Here is an 18,827-nt window from a genome sequence, read left to right as displayed (position 1 = left end):
TTTACTGTCCTGTAATATATCCAAGTGTTCTTCAATAACAGTTTTGAAATTTGTGCAGGAAATTTTCTGTCACAATTTTTTTTAGTTCTTATTCAAATATTCAAGACATGTTTGCTTCAAATTTTTTTCATTATTTAAGTGACGTGATTATGATTATAGCAGTCTGTACTTTAGTCTCATAACATTTTTCTTTCTCTTGGTATATGATCAACTATTACAGCTCAAAATAACTTGTGACAGTTCATACCACCAGTACCTTTTCCAAATCGGTGATGGGCTATTATTTGGTGATTTTATTATCTTAAAGATTTTTAAAACATTACAGCTGTCAAGAAGATTACATGTTGCTACCTAGAAGATGTTTAGATATAGTCACTTTAAGTCTCATCTGAGTTATTGTATATTGTCTCTGTTTCTTAATTTTGTCTTTTTCATGAAATACAAACATTTTCATTGTCCTTTTGGAAAAATACTCAGGTTATAAGGCACAGTTCTTTTGCAAGCAACCTTAAAAGGTTCAAAGAGGTCCTACAACTAAACTGATCATCAAAAAATATTTAAAAGCTTGGCAATGGTTTAGTTTTCCAAAATATGCATTTCTGTATCTGTATAGCCGGTATAACCGCCCTTCGGCGTAACACACCAGCTTTGCAGGCACGCGGCGCGGCGGCAGCTGGCTACATTACACTGATGGACTTGTTACACCTAACCCTTGAACTTCTAACTCTAGACATTGTTTAAAGCTATCTAAATCTAATGACAATGCCCCTACTGTACTTAGCGACAGTGAGTTCCACTCTGCAATAGGTCTAGGAAAAAAAGAATTCTTGAACACCTCAATCCTTGGTTGATAACTCTGATACTTGAAGGCATGGCTATTTCTTGTTCTCTTCTGGGCTGGTATTAGGTACTTAGTAGTTGGGATGTCCACCAGTTTATTAGTCATTTCTGTTTGTATAAAGCCGTGTTATGTTTCTGAATTTAGCACACGTGTCTATATAACCCTTGGGCCACAAAGTTGTGTAAGTAGCACAGTAAGGGGTGAGTCTACTGTAGAGTTGTGTTCTGGGGCTGCCAAATAGCATTTCTTCATTATGTTTACGGAAAGAAAACATTGTTTTTGTTCTGTTTCCTCTTCTCCTCCAAACCAATAAGGTCAATGACCTGAACCAGACGTCTGTCACCATGGTAACTAGTGTTGGGATACATCATGTTGCAATTTTATAGCAGGAGGGATTTAGACTTAGTAAGAATTACTTAACAGAGCAGACCATTTGCGAAGGTAAACATGATGCATTTTCTTTGCAAATGTTACCTTTCTAGTGATAATATCTGTTAGGTCAAGCACACAAGGATGGCTCCACATACTGAAACTGTTATTGAAAACTGATTTTTATTCTGGTCTACTTTTCGGAAGATACAATTTGGGGACCTCCATTCAAGGTTGTCACTGACGTGTGATTTTCCCGCTCAAACGTTCAGCTTTTGACCTTATTAGGAAATGAAGCATACGTCATCAAGCTATCCCATCATGCATCAGATTATTTTTACATACTCCCTGGAATATTGAAGTAGCAGCAATGAGGTGTACGTATAACATATACTGGTATATAGATTCACACAAGTGCATGGTTATAAAAAAAAATTATGGGATAACATTTCTAGAATTTTGTAAGAAGTTACCAATTCTCTTACTAAAAATGCCCGTTAAGATCTGTCTTTGTGGTTAAGAATTAATCTCAAAACGGATTTTTAGGTGGGTACAAGACAGTATCAAATTGGGAGTACGTTGGCGCACGGATAGTGCCTGACCAACTGTCTTGTAGTCAAAAAGATCTGTTTAGGCCTAGAAAATAATGTTGTGTTTCCTGTTTCCCGACCTACCGTAGAAAAACCTGCTGACCCTAGCTTTTTTTGTGTGTGGAACGCTGCAAGGGACATAAATTTTTCGAGCTGATCAACCTTTTCTAGCTCCATGATCTGACACCTCAGACACGAAACATTGTACAGTCGGTTTTCCGACATTAAAAATGCAAGTTTTACTTCGTTAAACTATTGTATAAGTTGGATCACTAAAGATCACCAGTCTGCAAAAAAAGATAATTCCTACCTACCGACCCTAATTTTATTCAGGACTGGAACAGGAAACACAATTTTTCTTTCCAAGGCCTTAAAGATTCATTGAAAACATTGTTTTTGCTCAGTTTCCTCTTCGCAAACAAATAAGGTCAATGACCTGAAGCAGATGTCTGTCACCATGGTAACTAGTGTTGAGTTACATCATGTTGCAATTTTATAGCAGGAGGGATTTAGACTCCTGTCTGACCATATATAAGAATTGACAGAGCAGACCATATGCGAAGGTAAACATTATGCATTTACATAGCAAATGTTACCTTTCTAGTTTAGAATCAGTTTACTGGGGCTTCTCCGTCGAACTCGATCCGAAGGCCCTTCAGCACCAAGGTCCTGCCGGTGTGCGCACAGGCGGCCACGGTGTCTTCCAGGGCGGTCAGCTTTTCCAGAACGGCGTCCAGTCTCTCCTTCACTCCATCCACCTGTGTCTTCATTTCTTCCCCCAGTTCCAGCCCTAGCTCTTTGCTCTCCTCTGCCTGTATGCCTGAGAGGTTGTCCAACTCCATAGATGAACGGGAAATCCCCAAAATGGTTTCCCATTGGTGGTTGACGTCACGGGGAGGTGATGACGTCATGCGTCGAGTGGGCGGAGTCGAGGGACCTTTTGGGGGTATGTGGTATCCCGGAGGGTCTCCACCGGGACACGTGAAGTTCACCGGCGGGATCACGTCCACCCTGGCACCGAGGAATTTCTCTGGAGCCGCGCAGAGTGTCTGTTCCCTCGTGGCGAGCTTAGCTATAGCCCGCGCGCCATCGAGCCATTTTCGCAGCGGTCGCAAGAAGCAGTCGCAGTTGAGCGGATTTCCGGAGATGTCGAAAGCTTGGAGATTAGATAGCGGGGCTACCGCAGACGCAGGGAATGTGGCTATGGCGTTATCGTCTAGCTTGAGCATCTGCAGACGCGGTACATTCTCAAAAGCGTTCTCCTTCACTGTTGTGATGTTATTCATACACAGATAAAGCTCCTCCAAGTTTGGAGTGGCTCCGAACGTTCCGTCAAGTAGCTCACTCACACGGTTCGCTTTCAAGTCCAGATATCGCAGCTCCTCAAGGCCTTCAAATGCCCTAGCCGAAATCAGCGCTATCTTGTTGTTGCTAAGTCTCAGTCTCTTCAACCTCCCCATACCGAAGAAAGACTTCTCGCCGAGAACCCTTATGTCGTTCACGCCTAGTTCTAGTATCAGTAGAGTCTTGAGATTCCTGAATGCCGGAGTCGGGACGGACGTTAGACAGGCCTTGTTGATGTAAAGCTTTTCCAAATTTGCCACGCTAGCGAAAGCGTCGTGGTCGATGTGAGAGAAACAGTTAGCGCTGAGGTACAACGTTTGCAGACGAACTAGTCCAGAGAACGCGTTGTCTGTCAGATTTTTGATTCCATTTTCGCTTAGATCCAACAACGTCAAACTTCGCAAAGATTGAAGAGCTCCGTCGGGGATTTCCATCAAGTGGTTGGCTTGAAGAAAAAGGTCTTTGAGATGCTTTTGTTTCTCGAACGCGTTTGGAGCGATGTGTTGTATCTCGTTGTTGGAAAGGTAGAGCCATTCTAAGTTGGCTAGCGGTCGGAAGACCTCGGCTGACACGTTGGTTAACTTGTTTCTGGACAAGTCGAGCCCACGGAGGTTTTTCAAGTTGGCAAAGGCGTCTGGAGGAAGATTTGAGATCTGTAGGTGGGAAAAAGTAAGAACAAAATTCAGTCAGCGCGAAATATAGCCCTCTGACATAATACTTTTGTGGTGGTAAGCTACGTAACATCTTTTTTGGTGCACTTTTAAAAGTTTTAACATAGTTGACTAGAACTGCTAAAATGGCGACAACAGACACACTAAGAGAAACGTTGCTAATTCTTTTGTCATATTTAAGTACTCAACAGATAGAAAAAGGTTAGTGAGATCACGGTAAAGGTAATATTATCTTGTTTAGCAAAGTTAGGGATGCCAATGAATTCATACGAATTTTACGGAAGCCATACGAATGACGGAATGTCACGGAATCCATTCGGATTTTACGAAATACAAACGATTCATTACAATGAAACATATTTACTTTACGAAATACGTAAAATAAAACATGAATTTTATTTTATTTATTTTATTTCAGCTTTATTACAACAAAAATGTAAAAGGTTGGGGGAAACAGGAACATACTCCTTTTTAATGCCCCCACCAATATAAACTGATAAGGATTACATAAATAATAAACAAAATAAACAATAACAGAAATCATAACAACACTATTTACAAGGGTACTTTGGAATTTATGGAATACATACAATCCATCACACGGAAACTTACTAAGTTGGTGACCGTAAAATTCGTATGGATTCCGTAAAATTTGTATGAAAGTTTAAAGCCCCCCTGAAAGTTACAATTTCTCAATACCTGGTTATTGTTGAGCCTGAGGATGGTGGTTCCCGGTGGGATGCCGCTCGGGACGGAGGTTAGCCCCGCCCACATGCAGTACACTGAGCTGCCGCGGCACTCGCACGGCGCAGGGCACACGTCGGGCGGCCGGGCGGCGGTCATCCCGGCTAGGGCCGACACCAGGAACAACAGTACAGGGGACTGCATGGTCTGCATGGAGGGGTGGAGAAAGGAACACAGTGATTTTTAATAACGAAACTTTATTTGCAAAAATCATGCCCGAAGGCTGGGGCTAATTGCTTGTACAATCAAGTATAATACTCATTGCAATACAGTAACAGGAGACAGGTAACAACTGTCTGGAAAAAACTTCTACTTCTACTACTACGCTAGCTATTATGGGGTTCGACTTCTTCTTTGCAGTGGATAATGAATAGTCCCACATTCTGCATAATTAGTGGGTTTTGTGATCTATAATTGGTGAAAGATTTGTTTATTTGTTTGTTTCTTTGTTTTAGGATCTCCATTAGTGTGAATTTTCACACTATTATTTGTACCATATGCATCGCACACCGGGGAAAACCCCCACTCGAAATGTGTGGTGGGTTCTTTAACGTGCGTGGGGTGTGGCTCTCCCCAAACACTGGTCCTCCATTTAACGTCCTATTCGAGGGACGTCCCTAACCGAAGCTAGGTACTCATTTCAGTGAAGTGGCACAAGATCGGTCACATGGATTTGAACCCGGGACCTCTTGGTTCTGAGACGAGCACGCTACCACAAAGATTTATACGTTAAGCACACAATAAAGTGATTACTGTTCAGTGCTCTGCATTAGAAATCGACTAAAGTCACTATAAGAATTTTTAAAAAGATGCACAAAAGATGCTCTTGCTTTAAGATTAAAAAATGAACGTTTTGAACAAAGTTGACAGAAAAAAACGGACTACTTCAACGTAAGGAGAGAGAAATGAATGAAAAAAAACTGCATCTGCATCTTAGTTGATTGTTCATTCCACTTTGATTGTTCATTCCATCTTGTTATTGTCATTTAAACATATTCTGGGCTTGAAACACTCATTTTTGTTTCAAGACATTCCAATAGAATTGCAACGGAGTTTTAAGTTAAAGCAAAGAAACACGTACTCACCCTCTTAGTCCAGACCGCAGTCTCCAACATCTGTGGCAAACCACAGTGATGGCATCCAAAGGCTAAAACTATTTTAAGCCGTTTATTTACATTCCTTTGTAACCCTTTGTCACACTTACGCTATCATCTCCAGAAATAGTACTGGTGAAAAGTGACGCTGTCCAAAAATATACCGAATTTGCCCCGAATTTACGAATGGAATCGTCCTCAACGCTTAAGCAAGGTAGGTCCGAAGAGTCGAAACAATTTTGATAAGGGAGGGTAGTTTTTTTTTTTTTTTCTTCGTCAACACAACCCTGTATGTTTTATAGAGAGGCGCCTAGGCCTACTCAGAAATTGTAACAAAGACATGTAGATCTAGAATACAGGACTACATTAACCTAGATATAAGGGTTTCACAATCCTGTATAACAGGTATATATAATAATTATTACTGTCTCAAAATACCGGTCATAGATTGGGGGGGGGGGTATTTCTTCACAAAACTAGACGCTTTCCAATTGTTTCACCATATAGAGAAATTCTGAATCTCTTTCTTGTAGATGGGATAGCACCCCCTGCTATCCCATTAAAGGCATCCAATGCGATTTCAGTGCAACAAAACTTGAAATATTCTGAATAAGGCAATCTTTATGATATTGACACATACTGCTTCACATTAGCACATTTCAATCAGTATTTCAGACTTTGGGTATTTAAAACTGCAGAAACAAGCCACAAGATTAGTCCTTTATTTTATGGGTGGTACCCTAAAAGTCAGCCAAGGGTCCTTCCAGTAACCATTTTTCTGTCAGAAATTTGGGTATTTTTGCTCCATGAGGGTCAATATACATTGGGATAGTGTGGTTTCAACTCAGTATGTAGATAAGTGGCTAGAATATTGCATATTGGCTTTGAAAAATCCTGTTTCCAAGCCCAAAAAAACTGCGCTGGACGCCTTTAATTCACCGTAAAGAGAAATTGTGAACCTCTCTCTGGTAAATTAATGGGATAGCAGGGGTGTCATTCTATTAATTCACCATATAGACTGTTTATTATAGTGTTGGTGGTATAATATAATGGGATAGAATTTTTTACCTATAACACCCGTGCCCATAATATCACCAGGGTCCATAATATCACCACCTTGAGAAACAGTGTGCTTAAAGATATTTTACTGCAACATACTTTTGGTATGCACTCCTTCACACCTCAAATGTACATACCTAGGGTATGTTGCAGTAAAAATATCTTAAAGCACACTGTTTCTCAAGGTGGCGATATTATGGACCCTGGTGATATTATGGACACGGATGTTAGCTACATCATGTAAAAGTAGTTAGCACGTTTTTGAAAGACAATACTTTTCAGCACTAAATAAATGGGATGAATAACCAAAGTTGTTAGGATCAAAATGGCAAACTATAAATATAAGACATGATAACAGGGCATGAAACGGTTATTTGAACCACCGCCACAATTTTTTCTTTGTTAGGCCATGTTGATTTGATTATATGGATGACATCCTCCGGGAGCCCCAAAACTGATGCGCGCGTGCGAATAAAAAAAATTATTTTCATTATGAAATCTACGTGGTCATGAGGGTTGAGCAAATGGCACAGAATATGGTTTGGCGGATAATCTAGTCTTCAAGTTCATTTCTTTACAATTTCGTCTTTTTTCGTTTGATTTTGGCATTCTACGACATTGGTATAGTTTTTATTAATTTTTTTTGTAACTTGTGGTATATTTTTGCTCATTTTGCAAATGTTTTGTACGATTTACAGTATGGTTGAAAACTTTTTTTTTACCATTTTCGCATGCGCGAAAATGGTAACTCAGACGAGATTGAGATTGGATCAACGGATGGATGGATCAACGGTTCCACCCTTCAACGGCCATGCAGACATGCTAAGTCACCGCATGTCGCTAGATGTCGTTGTTGCGACGGCCATGCAGACATGCTGAGTTGCCGCATGTCGCTAGATGTCGTTGTTGCGAGTGCACTTTTTACCATTTATGCCTTGGACGTTTGTATACTTTCCATTATGGTTGCTAATTTCAAAATCATAGTTCTATTAATGTTGCATAACAAAGCTGCTGACAAAACAAACTTAATTTGTCTTGAACAATAACTTGATTTTATTATTTGCCAAAAATGTTGATAAAGACATGTCTATAATCACAGTAATCAAGGATTTTAATAAACTGCATAAATTATGTCAATGAGCATTAGCAGTGTGGATTAGTCTAGATGTTCAGATTTCCATTAGCCGGCAGTCCAGAGGGTCACACGTCCGACCAATCAAGGCGCTGCAGGCAAAGCTTATTAAAAGCCTCCTTTTCAGGCGTTCCCGGATCGGTGTTTTTGTGTGTGTGTGTGTTGGGGGGGGGGTGTATTTTCTGACCAAACGTAGATCGCACGCAATAGAAGCTCCGGCCTACATAGCTGTCCGTGGAACTATTGATATTACCTGGGTGCCTAACTTTCACCAACATGTCTTTTGTATTTTAGGAAATTAATTAATTAATGAGTGAGTGTTTAATTAACTTAAATAGGTATTGCATTGTTTGGCAAGGTATTTTCCATTGACAATTTTTAATGGATCAGGTTGATCAAATGATATAATGTAAACAATTATATATGATTAGTAAAAGATGACTTTTGAAGTTCTCTTCGAGTATTATTTTAGGGTTGAATCAGGGTCAACGCGAAAAAAAATCATGATCCGGTGATCGACATCATGCCCCCCCGCACACTTCATGTATTCAGTGTTCTAAATACCCGTCTTCAGTCTGCAATTTGCAGATAGATTTTCAAGATTTCAGGATAAAAATTACACAATCTGCAATTTGAAGAAAAAAAAAAAAACTATGGTCCTCACAACTTCATATTCCCTTTGTTTGACCCGCCCGGCGCCCAAATCCCGCTGCGATTCAAGCCGCGGCGGCTTCCCGAGCCATGCAAATAAACCTAGTCCTGACGCCACAGCCTCCGATTTCCACCGAGCCAGCCCCGAGCGCATGCCGACAGCGAGGGATGTGGCTCAGATTTCCGACGATTTCCTTATTTAGATCATTCGGAAGACTTCGGGTAGCAAACAAAATGGCCGCCATGCACATGATTTTATACTAGTAGCTTCGCTTCTCAACCGAAATGAGGAAGTTTAACCTCATTTGCAGACTTTAGCGGCCATGGAGTTGATTTGGGGAAGTGCTGAGACGCGATTTCGCTACGGCATATGGGATTTTGCCGCGGAGGGAGTTACGTACGCCGGCAAAAACTTGCTTCAGCGATCGGCTCCAGAAAATTTATCTTTATGCTGCCGCTCAAGTCTTCGAAGGTGGTTTAACGAAGTTTATATAAATAATAAAGCCACTTTGCGTAGATCGATCTCCGTTTTCTTGCGATGGTATGAAAATTCAAGTACAGTATATTTTCAAAACGTTTGATATTTCTTTGTTCGTTGCCACATGTTGTTTATTTATCTTATTGTCATGTACAGTTACCAGCGTGAGTCTGAGTCGAGCCATTGTTCTTATGTGGCCGTTAGCACATGTTGTTTAAACAGACAGCAACATTGAAGAAAAGAACCGAGTTAACAGACATCGGCACGTTCCTTGAAGTCAGGTTTCCCGCCGTATTTAAATAAGAAATGTGTGGGCCCGCGGCGTTTTGAAAAGACGCGACGCGCTTTGGAAAGACCCCGCGCCGTGGCTCATTCAAATTCGCTACATTTTTTGCTAAGTTTAATGTCTTCACCCACGATTTTTGACCGTCAATGTTGACGGTAAGGACTTAAATTTTTACCGTCCGACGGGAAAAAATACCGTCAATTGACGGTAAAACGGGCGCTGGCTAAAGCCCTGGTTGAATGTCACGAGGTTTGTAAACTTAGATGTTGGGGACAAAGCCATAGAAGAGATTTTGAATAAAATTATATATATATATATTAACGTTACTTATAATTTAAGTTAAAATGTACTTTTGTGTCTCATTTTTTTATTCTGTTAAAAAGACTCTTAAAAGAGAGAAAACAGGTTATAAACTGTTATATACTTGATTTTTGTAATGTTTTAAACTTAAAGAGTTGAAATATAGAAGTGCATGTTCTCTCATTATATACAATGTTGATGAGAACTAGAACCATTTATATAACTTAGGTAAATTGAAATGATAGGATGGGGAAAATGTTCGTAAAAACTGTAAGCCTGTAAGCGGCGAAAATGGTCAGCTTTTGCAGAAGCACTTGTTTGTTTGGAAACGGCCGAAACTTCATGCGCGCGCGGATGTCATCCATATAATCAAATCAACATGGCCTTACGTCTGGACAAAAATTGCCTAATGATACATTCCTCTCTCCAATAATCATGTTAACAACGCTCTTTTCTGTCGTTTCTGACTTTTTATGTCTGTCGTTGTTCCTGGCTTTATCAAGTGTCCGTAACAACAGCCAAGGCGATTATTTCTAAGTAAAGTACAGGAAGACAAATGTAATAAGATTACCACACCTCTCTCCAGTTTCTTAGGAAGATAATCTTATCATCCTTGAGGAATCCTGAAAAGCTTGTTACTTGCCCTTCTTTGACCTTGACAACAGTTACTAGAGGTCACCGCCATTTAACGTAATTAACGAACAGTTTGCACCGGTATTGGACCTTTGTCATCCCCTCTTTTGCCGCGGTAAAACAGGCTTAACATATTTACGGTAGCGGCTCCAAAGATAGTCGGGACATACCACTTCATGTGCCACGTAACACGGTTCTAAACCTAAGGGAGGGTCCGTATTTTTCGCTGCACACATAACTCAATATTCCCTAGAACAAAACAAGGTTGATTAAATGTCCGACTGTGTGTCAACAAGTCTAGATGTTATGAGAGGGCAACTTTAGGAATGTGTTTTGAGCGTCACAAACGCCGAAGTTCACGTTCACGAAAATGTTTTCAGAAAACACCCCCCAAATGTTCGGTGCGCAGTAACTAAGCCCAATAATATAGCGGTAACGTAAATAGAAGCTTGCGATCGGTTATACAAAACAGTGGGGCTTGTTTGCAGCCAGTTTCAACCACAATGGACTGTCTTCTAACTACGTCGATCTTTTGTGTGCTGGACGAAAAACGTGTGACGTGTGAAGGAAGGCTTCCAGAACTAAAGATCTAAAATCTAGGATCTTGCCATAGCCTTACTGTATGGTGATATTTACCTGTGGGTAGACGTCAGTTTTGTGCAAAACTGTTTAAGTCCGGCATTTGAGGTGCTGAACATTTTAGGTGCGTTGCTTGGGACCAATATAGACAACAGGTAAGACTTTATATTCTATTCTTTAGCTGTCGTCTACTACATATTTTCAATTTGCTTGGCTATTGGAGAAGAATAATAGGGTAATATAGGGTGATGGATTAAGAAGAGGACAATACTGAAATATAAATAGTGTGTGTTGTGTGTGTGTGGGGGGGGGAGGACGTTTCCCTACATATACGTACAACATAAGAAAGAGAAAACCGGATAGACCGTCTTGGGTTAGAATTTTCTTCGTCTTTTAATTGTCAGACGTAATTACAAGATTGATCACAACCTCTGTTGTGTTTTTTTTTGGTCCAGGTTTTGAACTGTATCATGCTAACATGTCGACGCTATACTCAGAAACAGTATACACATGTGTGGAATTGTACGCCCTGCAAAAACAGGGGTGCCAGAGTATACAGTGGAATCTTACGGAATACAGTGCAATTTTACTAGTATACAGTGCAATTTTACTAGTGTACAGTGCAATTTTACTAGTATACAGTGCAATCTTACGGAATACAGTGCAATTTTACTAGTATACAGTGCAATTTTACGGAATACAGTGCAATTTTACTAGTATACAGTGCAATTTTACTAGTGTACAGTGCAATTTTACTAGTATACAGTGCAATTTTACGGAATACAGTGCAATCGTATTAGAATACAGATTACGTCATAACAACGTCATTAGTAAAATTGCACTGTATACTAATACGATTGCACTGTATTCCGTAAAATTGCACTGTATACTAGTACGATTGCACTGTATTCCGTAAAATTGCACTGTATACTAGTAAACTTGCACTGTATTCCGTAAAATTGCACTGTATACTAGTAAACTTGCACTGTATTCCGTAAAATTGCACTGTATACTCTGGCACCCCTGAAAAAGTATTATATATTCGTATCATTTACAATTGCAAATATGAACACTCGGGTAGCTTTTGGTAGACTAATTTCTGTACCTGTACATAACGCCACGGGCAATCATTATACACAATTACTGGGAAAAATCATTAGAAGAAAAGGGACGCTTGCCACAGTGGATAGCTTTTCATCAGGTATACATGTATCCCCTTATTTAAAGTCTGGAATGTAAACCCAGCTTATTTGCATGTCTCAGTCCCTACTTATGTGTAGCTTGTTAATCTCAACTTGAACCAAGCAGGTTGTTCAAACGTAAAACCAAAAAATTCGATTATGTGCCAAATCAAGGGGGGGGGGGGTAAAGTACCTCAAATGAGAAGAGGTTTATTGCATTATGTTCAACATTAAATGACTTACTATGGGTCGAATCTGACAACAAATAGAGAATGAATTGTTCTTTTTAACATGTAAATGTGGTTTGTAACGTTAAGGTGGTAAAACTATCCTGTACCGGAGATACAACTTTTGACTTGACTATATTGCTCGAAATACATGTAATTCAACAGACGTTGTAGTATATTTTTATCATAAATATTAAGGGAGAAACCTTAATTGTTTTAGTTTCTGTCATCAACGAATGTAAAAACACCACAGAAACACATAATTCAGGTCACAAGGCGCTATGAAACCTGGGAAGGTTTGACGCAATGCGTCATGGAAATGTGAAACTGGTGAATAATCTGCCCGACACATCAGACGGTTGTACAACATCCGTCATCATTCCTGTTTATGTTTACATCCATGAAACTCGCTTACATGTATCCGGGACAGATTGTTGACCTTATGCCGTGGTCAGCCCCCCCCCCCGTTTTTGTCGAATACTCTCCAAGCAGAGGTTTGGATTTTGGCTCATTTTTGGCTTCCTTTTTTGCACTGTTATTTTTTTTTGTGCAAAAAAAGAATGTTGGAGAGTACTTTTCGAAGGCCTGCCTGACTCTAGCCTCTATCTCAAGGTCTACTAGCTAACACTGTTTCTAGAGCAGCTTTTAGCATCTTTTGCTGTTTTCAAAATCCCCTACTATGTTCCCAAAGCACAATGGTAGTAACTGCTGGAAGAACTGATTAACGATTTTTTCTCTCCTTTCGAATTACTAGAACGTCCTCACCTCTACGAAGCACACCGACCAGGGCATGTTTACATCGGAAATGTTGTAATGAATGTGACACTACAACACGACCAAATCTCTAGAATGATCTGAATTCCACCAATCAGCTGCACTGACACATTCTACGGTTACCGTTGCTATGGCGACAGGTCCTGTGGAAGAGCGTGGTGACGAGGTTGACTTTATCGTCTGCGACCTGTGAATTCCACCAATCAGCTGCACTGACACATTCTACCGTTACCGTTGCTATGGCGACAGGTCCTGTGGAAGAGCGCGGTGACGAGTTTGACTTTATCGCCTGCGACCTGTGAATTCCACCAATCAGCTGCACCGTTACCGTTGCTATGGCGACCGGTCCTGTGGAAGAGCGCGGTGACGAGTTTGACTTTATCGTCTGCGATCTGTGAATTCCACCAATCAGCTGCACCGACACATTCTACATTGGTCTGAATTCCACCAATCAGCTGCACCGTTTCCGTTGCTATGGCGACCGGTCCTGTGGAAAAGCGTGGTGACGAGTTTGACTTTATCGTCTGCGATCTGTGAATTCCACCAATCAGCTGCACCGACACATTCTACATTGGTCTGAATTCCACCAATCAGCTGCACCGTTTCCGTTGCTATGGCGACCGGTCCTGTGGAAGAGCGCGGTGACGAGTTTGACTTTATCGTCTGTGACCTGTGTGACGACCCGCTGGATGACCCGTGCGTCCTCCCCTGTTGGCACGTCTTCTGTTTACCCTGTTTGGTTGCCTATAGCAACCACCGGCACCACGTCAACATCATCATCTGTCCGTCTTGTCAACAAACCTTTTCCCTTCCCGAAGACGGTCTGGACGGACTTAAGAGCACAAGTTACGACTTCTTGAAAAGGATTGCGGAGGGGAGTTCTTCTATCAGAGCACAAGAGGAGAACGGGTATCTGCGACATTATTGTCGGGACCGTGAGTTCGACATCCCCACCCCGGACCGGCTGACCGCTCCGGTAAACCGGCGATGTGAGGAGTGTGAGGAGTTACTGTGCCACAGGTGCACTTCTCACCACCTGCGGGAGAGACATACGGGGAATGATTCTTCCACCTGCCACTTCCACGGACTTTCTCGCGAGGTTTTCTGCGAGACTTGCGATGCTGAGATCTGCCGGGCATGCGTCAGCGACGTCCACCGACGGCATGACGTCACGGACCTCGCGACCTTGGCGCAGTCTCGCCGAGAGGCCTTGGCAAAGGCAACCGAACGTGCGACGAGACTCGACCCAGAGAGAACAGCGGAGGAATACATCGAGACCATCCGCCAGATGATAAGAGAACAAGCCGAAAGGCAACTCCACGACGTCGCTATGCAAGTCGCACGCCGCAGAAGGTTGCTGGAGGATCAGGTGGGCAAAATGGCGTCTGAAATTCGGAGGGACATAGAAGCTGAAAAAGCGGCCTACATGTCAGCCCACGGGGGATTCGGCACCAGTAGGCGGGACACCCTGGCTCTTTTCGAGCACCTGATCGAGTGTGGGACGGAACGAGAGATCGTGGAGCTCTACCCAGAAATGATCAGGTACCTCGCCGAGGTTTTGCCAGAACCAACGCCGACGGAGAGTCCAGTCAACAGCCAGAGAACCGTCGTGTTTACTCCGGCAAATGATCCTGACTTGAGCAGCCATGATTTTATAGGGAGCCTGGATGGGGCATGGGTCCGGGGACATCGCTCGGGGTTCTCTGCGGCGGCACCGACGTCTACGCCCGCCGAAGAAGCGTCATTGACACCTTCCGCAGTTACAACAACACCTAAGGAACACGACGTCAAAAGCCACCACAGATGGAAGGAGACGGTTACCAAGCTCAAAACAAGGAAAGGAGTGAAAATTCCAGCGACCGACGCTCACAGACACGGAGAACCAACAGACAAGCCGAGAAGAAACGGGAAAGAGAAAGAAAAGTTGTGGTCGTCATTCGTCAACAAAGTCAAACACAATCCGCGCAGCGCGCCAAGTGAGCAAGAAACTCCAATCGTCCAGGTCCCGATGGAATATAAACGTACTGAGCGTAAGCTTAGCGTGGATGAAACCGCCAAGCAAGCATCTCAAAATGACAATGATAAGAAGAAGCGCCGTAAGTCAATTTTCTCGATACTAAGAGAAGACGGTGAGACCAAAGAGACACTGGCTTCAAAAGGAAAGAAGAGTCCCGATGTAGGGCATCATTCGGATGTCACAAATCCACACAAATCAACTGCAACTATCCATAACGATTCTGAGAGACAAAAATCGAAAAACAAAACATCGCAACTTTCGGCCAATACATTAAAAGACAAAGAGTTGTCTGACAAGAAAAGTAGGCGTATGAGCGTATCAGAGAAGTATCTGGGTCTCATGTCAGAGGACAAGAAAGGTGAAATTGAAAAGTTCAAACGTGACAGAGAGGCGACACGCACGCGCCTGCGCAATATGTGGGCAGAAGAGGATGGAGTAAACGAGACCATTGCAGAGGTGCATGCCGGGAATTCGGAAGAGGAGAACGGGCCGTCAGATCCAGACGAATCCGCGCGCTCTGATTGGTTGAAACGTCGCGCCCCACAGGTGCACGTAGAAGGCCAGATTCAAAATGGAGACGACAGAAACAGCACGACACAACAGAACGGGAATGAACCGGTCGAAACCAGTTCGCCAGACCAGCACGAAGTAGTGACACTGGCAGATCGAATCAAAAGTGCGTTAAACTTCTCTTTCCTTGGACTGAACAATTCTGAGGAAATTTCTTCAGAGAACAGAGAGGACGACAAGACTGCAGACGACGTTTTGGCGCCAAGAGAGGCCCAGAGTGATCGCCATGGCAACGGCCGGTCTATGGATGACAAGACCACAGACGACTTTTTGGCGCCAAGCGAAGATCACGGTGATCACCATGGCAACGGTCGGCACCACGCCCGACGAAAGACCAGCATCGCGAGTATTCTCAGCACCAGCAGCAACCTGAGTCACGTGACCACCTCATCACTGACGTCATCCGACCCTGAGGACGGCTCCAAGAGTAAATCTCACATGAAGAAGTTCAAAGCGATTCTGCAAAGGAAGAGGAAAACCCAGGGCCAGCGGGCCGGGGCACTGAGAAGAGATCCTTCGGTTGTAGCGGAGGAGAGGAGCGATTCTGACTGGACCACAGACGATACGGAGGGGAGGAAAGAACCGAACCGATCCCTGGGGAAGAAAATGAAGAAGCTTCTCAAGAAAAAGTAACCTTATTTGGCCACGAAAAGGAGGCAATCGTTAGGGCAAAGTTAACCTATGGATAGCTAGAAAGGTAACATTTGCAAGCAAATACATAATGTTACCTTCGCATATGATCTGCTATATTAATTCTTACTCAAACACATTCATAATATGGTCAGACAGGAGTCGAAATCCCTCCTGCTGTAAAATTGCAACATGATGCCATGGTGACAGACGTCTGGTGCAGGTCATTGACCTTACTGGTTGGGAGAAGAAGAGGAAACAGAGCAAAAACTATATGTTTTCCATCGGTAAACATAATCATCATGACAGATTTCGGAAGCACATTGGAATTGAGATTTGCAAACTGAATGATAGAACTAGAACTTTAGGGTAGAGACTGTATGAGCATCGCCAGACACGCAAAACGTCCAATATATTTAGACTAGGTTTCTCTGTACACCATACTTAGTACAGATGCATGTGTTCTGGTAAAGATATGTTTTATTGTTTGTTGTGGAATTAAGGTTACATGGTCATATCTATCTTCATGGTTCTTAACACCACAATTTCTCATGTATTTGACTTGTAATAACACTTGAAGTACTGAAAAAGTGGAGTGTTGTTTTTAGAGACGATTTTACAACGTCACATAAACGGCAATTTTTTTTTTATATTCCAACATTTCATGACGAAACATGGGGACGGTAGACTCATAGATCAAGTTATATCAACTTATTTTATGCCACCACCAACACAGATACAAATACAGGGCAGGACACTTGTTAAGTGAGGAAAGTCGTGTAAAGTGCCTTTCCCACGTGTAAAGTGCCTTTCCCAAGGGCACAAGATCGGTGGCATGTCAGGACTCGAACCCGGGACCTCTTGGTTCCGAGTCAAGCCGCTACGCCACACGCAATGAAGGATAGTCTAAATAACTTAACAAGTTTGTATATTTCCGTCATGTTAGAAGATACATGTGTGGTAAATTTTGGCTATTTTATATGACAAATTTCAACATAGCCTTTCTATACAAAAGTAGGTTACATTTTTCAGAAACAGACTAAACAAAACGATAGAAATAGAACATAACAAACAATGGCAACATTTTACTTGATATCTATCTAGATAACTCCTGTTAAAACGTCTTTGTTACCTTCGCCAAGAATTGGAGAAGGTTATGTTTTCGTGGCCGTGTGTGTGTGTGTGTGTCTGTCTGTCTGTCTGTCAACAGCATAACTCGAGAAAGCTTATATGGATTATCTTGATATTTGGTAGGTGGGTAGGTCTTGATGAGAGCTCGAACTGATTAGATTTTGGGCCACCTGGCGGCTTGTTATGGTACTGCAGCTGAACTTCCGGTTTTGATATCTCATGATCTAGACATGCTGGGGTGACGAAATTTGCATGGTATGTAGCTCTTGTGCTGGGGAAGAAGTGACGTGCGTTTGGGCCCCCTAGCTGCTTGCTCTGGAACTGCAGGGGCGTTAGTTGAAAAATGTTTAAAGGCTGATAACTCAAGAACCACTGGATGGATCGTCGTGATTTTTGGCATGTAGGTAGCTGAAGTGATGCTTGACATAATGATATTACAATTATGCAAATATTGATGTAATTTGCATAATTAATGAGGAAAGGCTATTAATCAGCTGCATTCCATGATAGGACTATTCAAGCATGTGTCATACGTAATTGAGAACGGCAGAAATACAGGCAGATATCAATTATGCAAATGAGGACTTAATTTGCATAATTAATGAGAAAATGTTATAATTACATAGTGGTAACTGCCTGGAATTTCATACTTGGGATATTTGAAAGTTATGTAAAGGTGAACATAATTAAACATAACTTATTCAAATAAGGACCTCATTTGCATAATTTATGAGGAAATACTATAATGGCATTCTTTGATAACATAAGACTGTCTTCTGGTGTAGAATATGATCTACAGATATAATTGATGCAATATAGGATCCCATTTGCACAATCAGTAATTAATCTATAATTTCTTAGCCATAAAGGCTAACCTCATTTGGCGAAGGTATGAGATCGTGGAACTAGTTTCTTATGTATCATTCCGTACGATTGTATGTCAACTATGTATCTCTTTTATTGTTACATTGTAAATAATAAAGTTTAATTAAAAAAAGTAGATTTCTCGTCTCAGTAGGATAGACGACACGCTGAACAACTCAAGAGGATTTGGATATAGACTTAATGAAGTGGAGAAACGTACACCAATTATGTGCTGCTCTGACCTGTAATTAATTCTCTACAGTATGGAAAATTCTGCTGTCCCAAAAACAGAAATGTGCAAGGTCGTTTCTGTATAGATGTAGATGTTTGTATTTAGACTAGCAAACAACCGATACAAGGTTGTCTTGTTAAATGCTAGTAACTAGTTTTCTGCTCGCAAACATATGTCCTGACTTCCTTTTGGCCTAACACACACCCCTTTCATGTTGGTACAGTCTGATTGTTGCCAGTCAAGATGATGTCACGAAAACAGACAACTTACAGGACAAGTGAGATTTTGTTTTGTGAATTCAAAAAGAAGAAACTCTATTGTATTATTTTGTACACAGAATTCGCTTTCGTAAAATCTTATAGAATCATTTAGTGTGTATGTCATGATCAGTACTTAGTATAGGTATTAATAACTTGATAACTATACAGAA

General features: G+C 41.7%; 2 protein-coding genes across 3 annotated transcripts; one reads left to right on the top strand and one right to left on the bottom strand.

The window, feature by feature from the left end:
• Window positions 1-2,391: 2,391 nt before the first annotated feature.
• LOC109486572 (protein slit-like) lies at window positions 2,392-5,801 on the bottom strand. Its single transcript, XM_019790419.1, has 3 exons — window positions 5,645-5,801; window positions 4,515-4,706; window positions 2,392-3,797 (listed from the first exon to the last, which is right to left on the bottom strand). The coding sequence occupies exons 1-3, from the start codon at window positions 5,672-5,674 to the stop codon at window positions 2,412-2,414; spliced, it is 1,608 nt and encodes a 535-aa protein (XP_019645978.1). The 5' UTR covers window positions 5,675-5,801; the 3' UTR covers window positions 2,392-2,411.
• Window positions 5,802-10,656: 4,855 nt separating this feature from the next.
• LOC109486568 (biorientation of chromosomes in cell division protein 1-like 1) lies at window positions 10,657-16,300 on the top strand. 2 transcript variants are annotated; one of them, XM_019790416.1, is made up of 3 exons: window positions 10,657-10,926; window positions 12,934-13,497; window positions 13,541-16,300. In XM_019790416.1, exon 3 carries the CDS (start codon window positions 13,567-13,569, stop codon window positions 16,171-16,173), a length of 2,607 nt encoding a protein of 868 aa, XP_019645975.1. In that variant the 5' UTR covers window positions 10,657-10,926; window positions 12,934-13,497; window positions 13,541-13,566; the 3' UTR covers window positions 16,174-16,300. The 2 variants fall into 2 exon arrangements, with proteins under 2 accessions (XP_019645975.1, XP_019645974.1); XM_019790415.1 differs by having other exon boundaries at window positions 12,934-16,300.
• The last annotated feature ends 2,527 nt before the right edge of the window (window positions 16,301-18,827 follow it).

This window comes from Branchiostoma belcheri, unplaced genomic scaffold, assembly GCF_001625305.1.
Source record: "Branchiostoma belcheri isolate BF01 breed outbred unplaced genomic scaffold, Haploidv18h27 scaffold81, whole genome shotgun sequence".
NCBI classification, from domain to species: domain Eukaryota; kingdom Metazoa; phylum Chordata; class Leptocardii; order Amphioxiformes; family Branchiostomatidae; genus Branchiostoma; species Branchiostoma belcheri.
Note: the sequence above shows the minus strand (reverse complement) of the source record. Positions and strands in the feature narration are given on the sequence as shown.

Coding starts and splice junctions, on each gene's coding strand:
- LOC109486572 (XM_019790419.1), bottom strand. CDS start 5,674: ATGTTGGAGACTGCGGTCTGGACTAAGAGG. Junction 4,707..5,644: donor CTGCGGTCTGGACTAAGAGG/GTGAGTACGTGT, acceptor CCCTCCATGCAG/ACCATGCAGTCCCCTGTACT. Junction 3,798..4,514: donor TCAGGCTCAACAATAACCAG/GTATTGAGAAAT, acceptor TCCCACCTACAG/ATCTCAAATCTTCCTCCAGA.
- LOC109486568 (XM_019790416.1), top strand. CDS start 13,567: ATGGCGACCGGTCCTGTGGAAGAGCGCGGTGACGAGTTTGACTTTATC.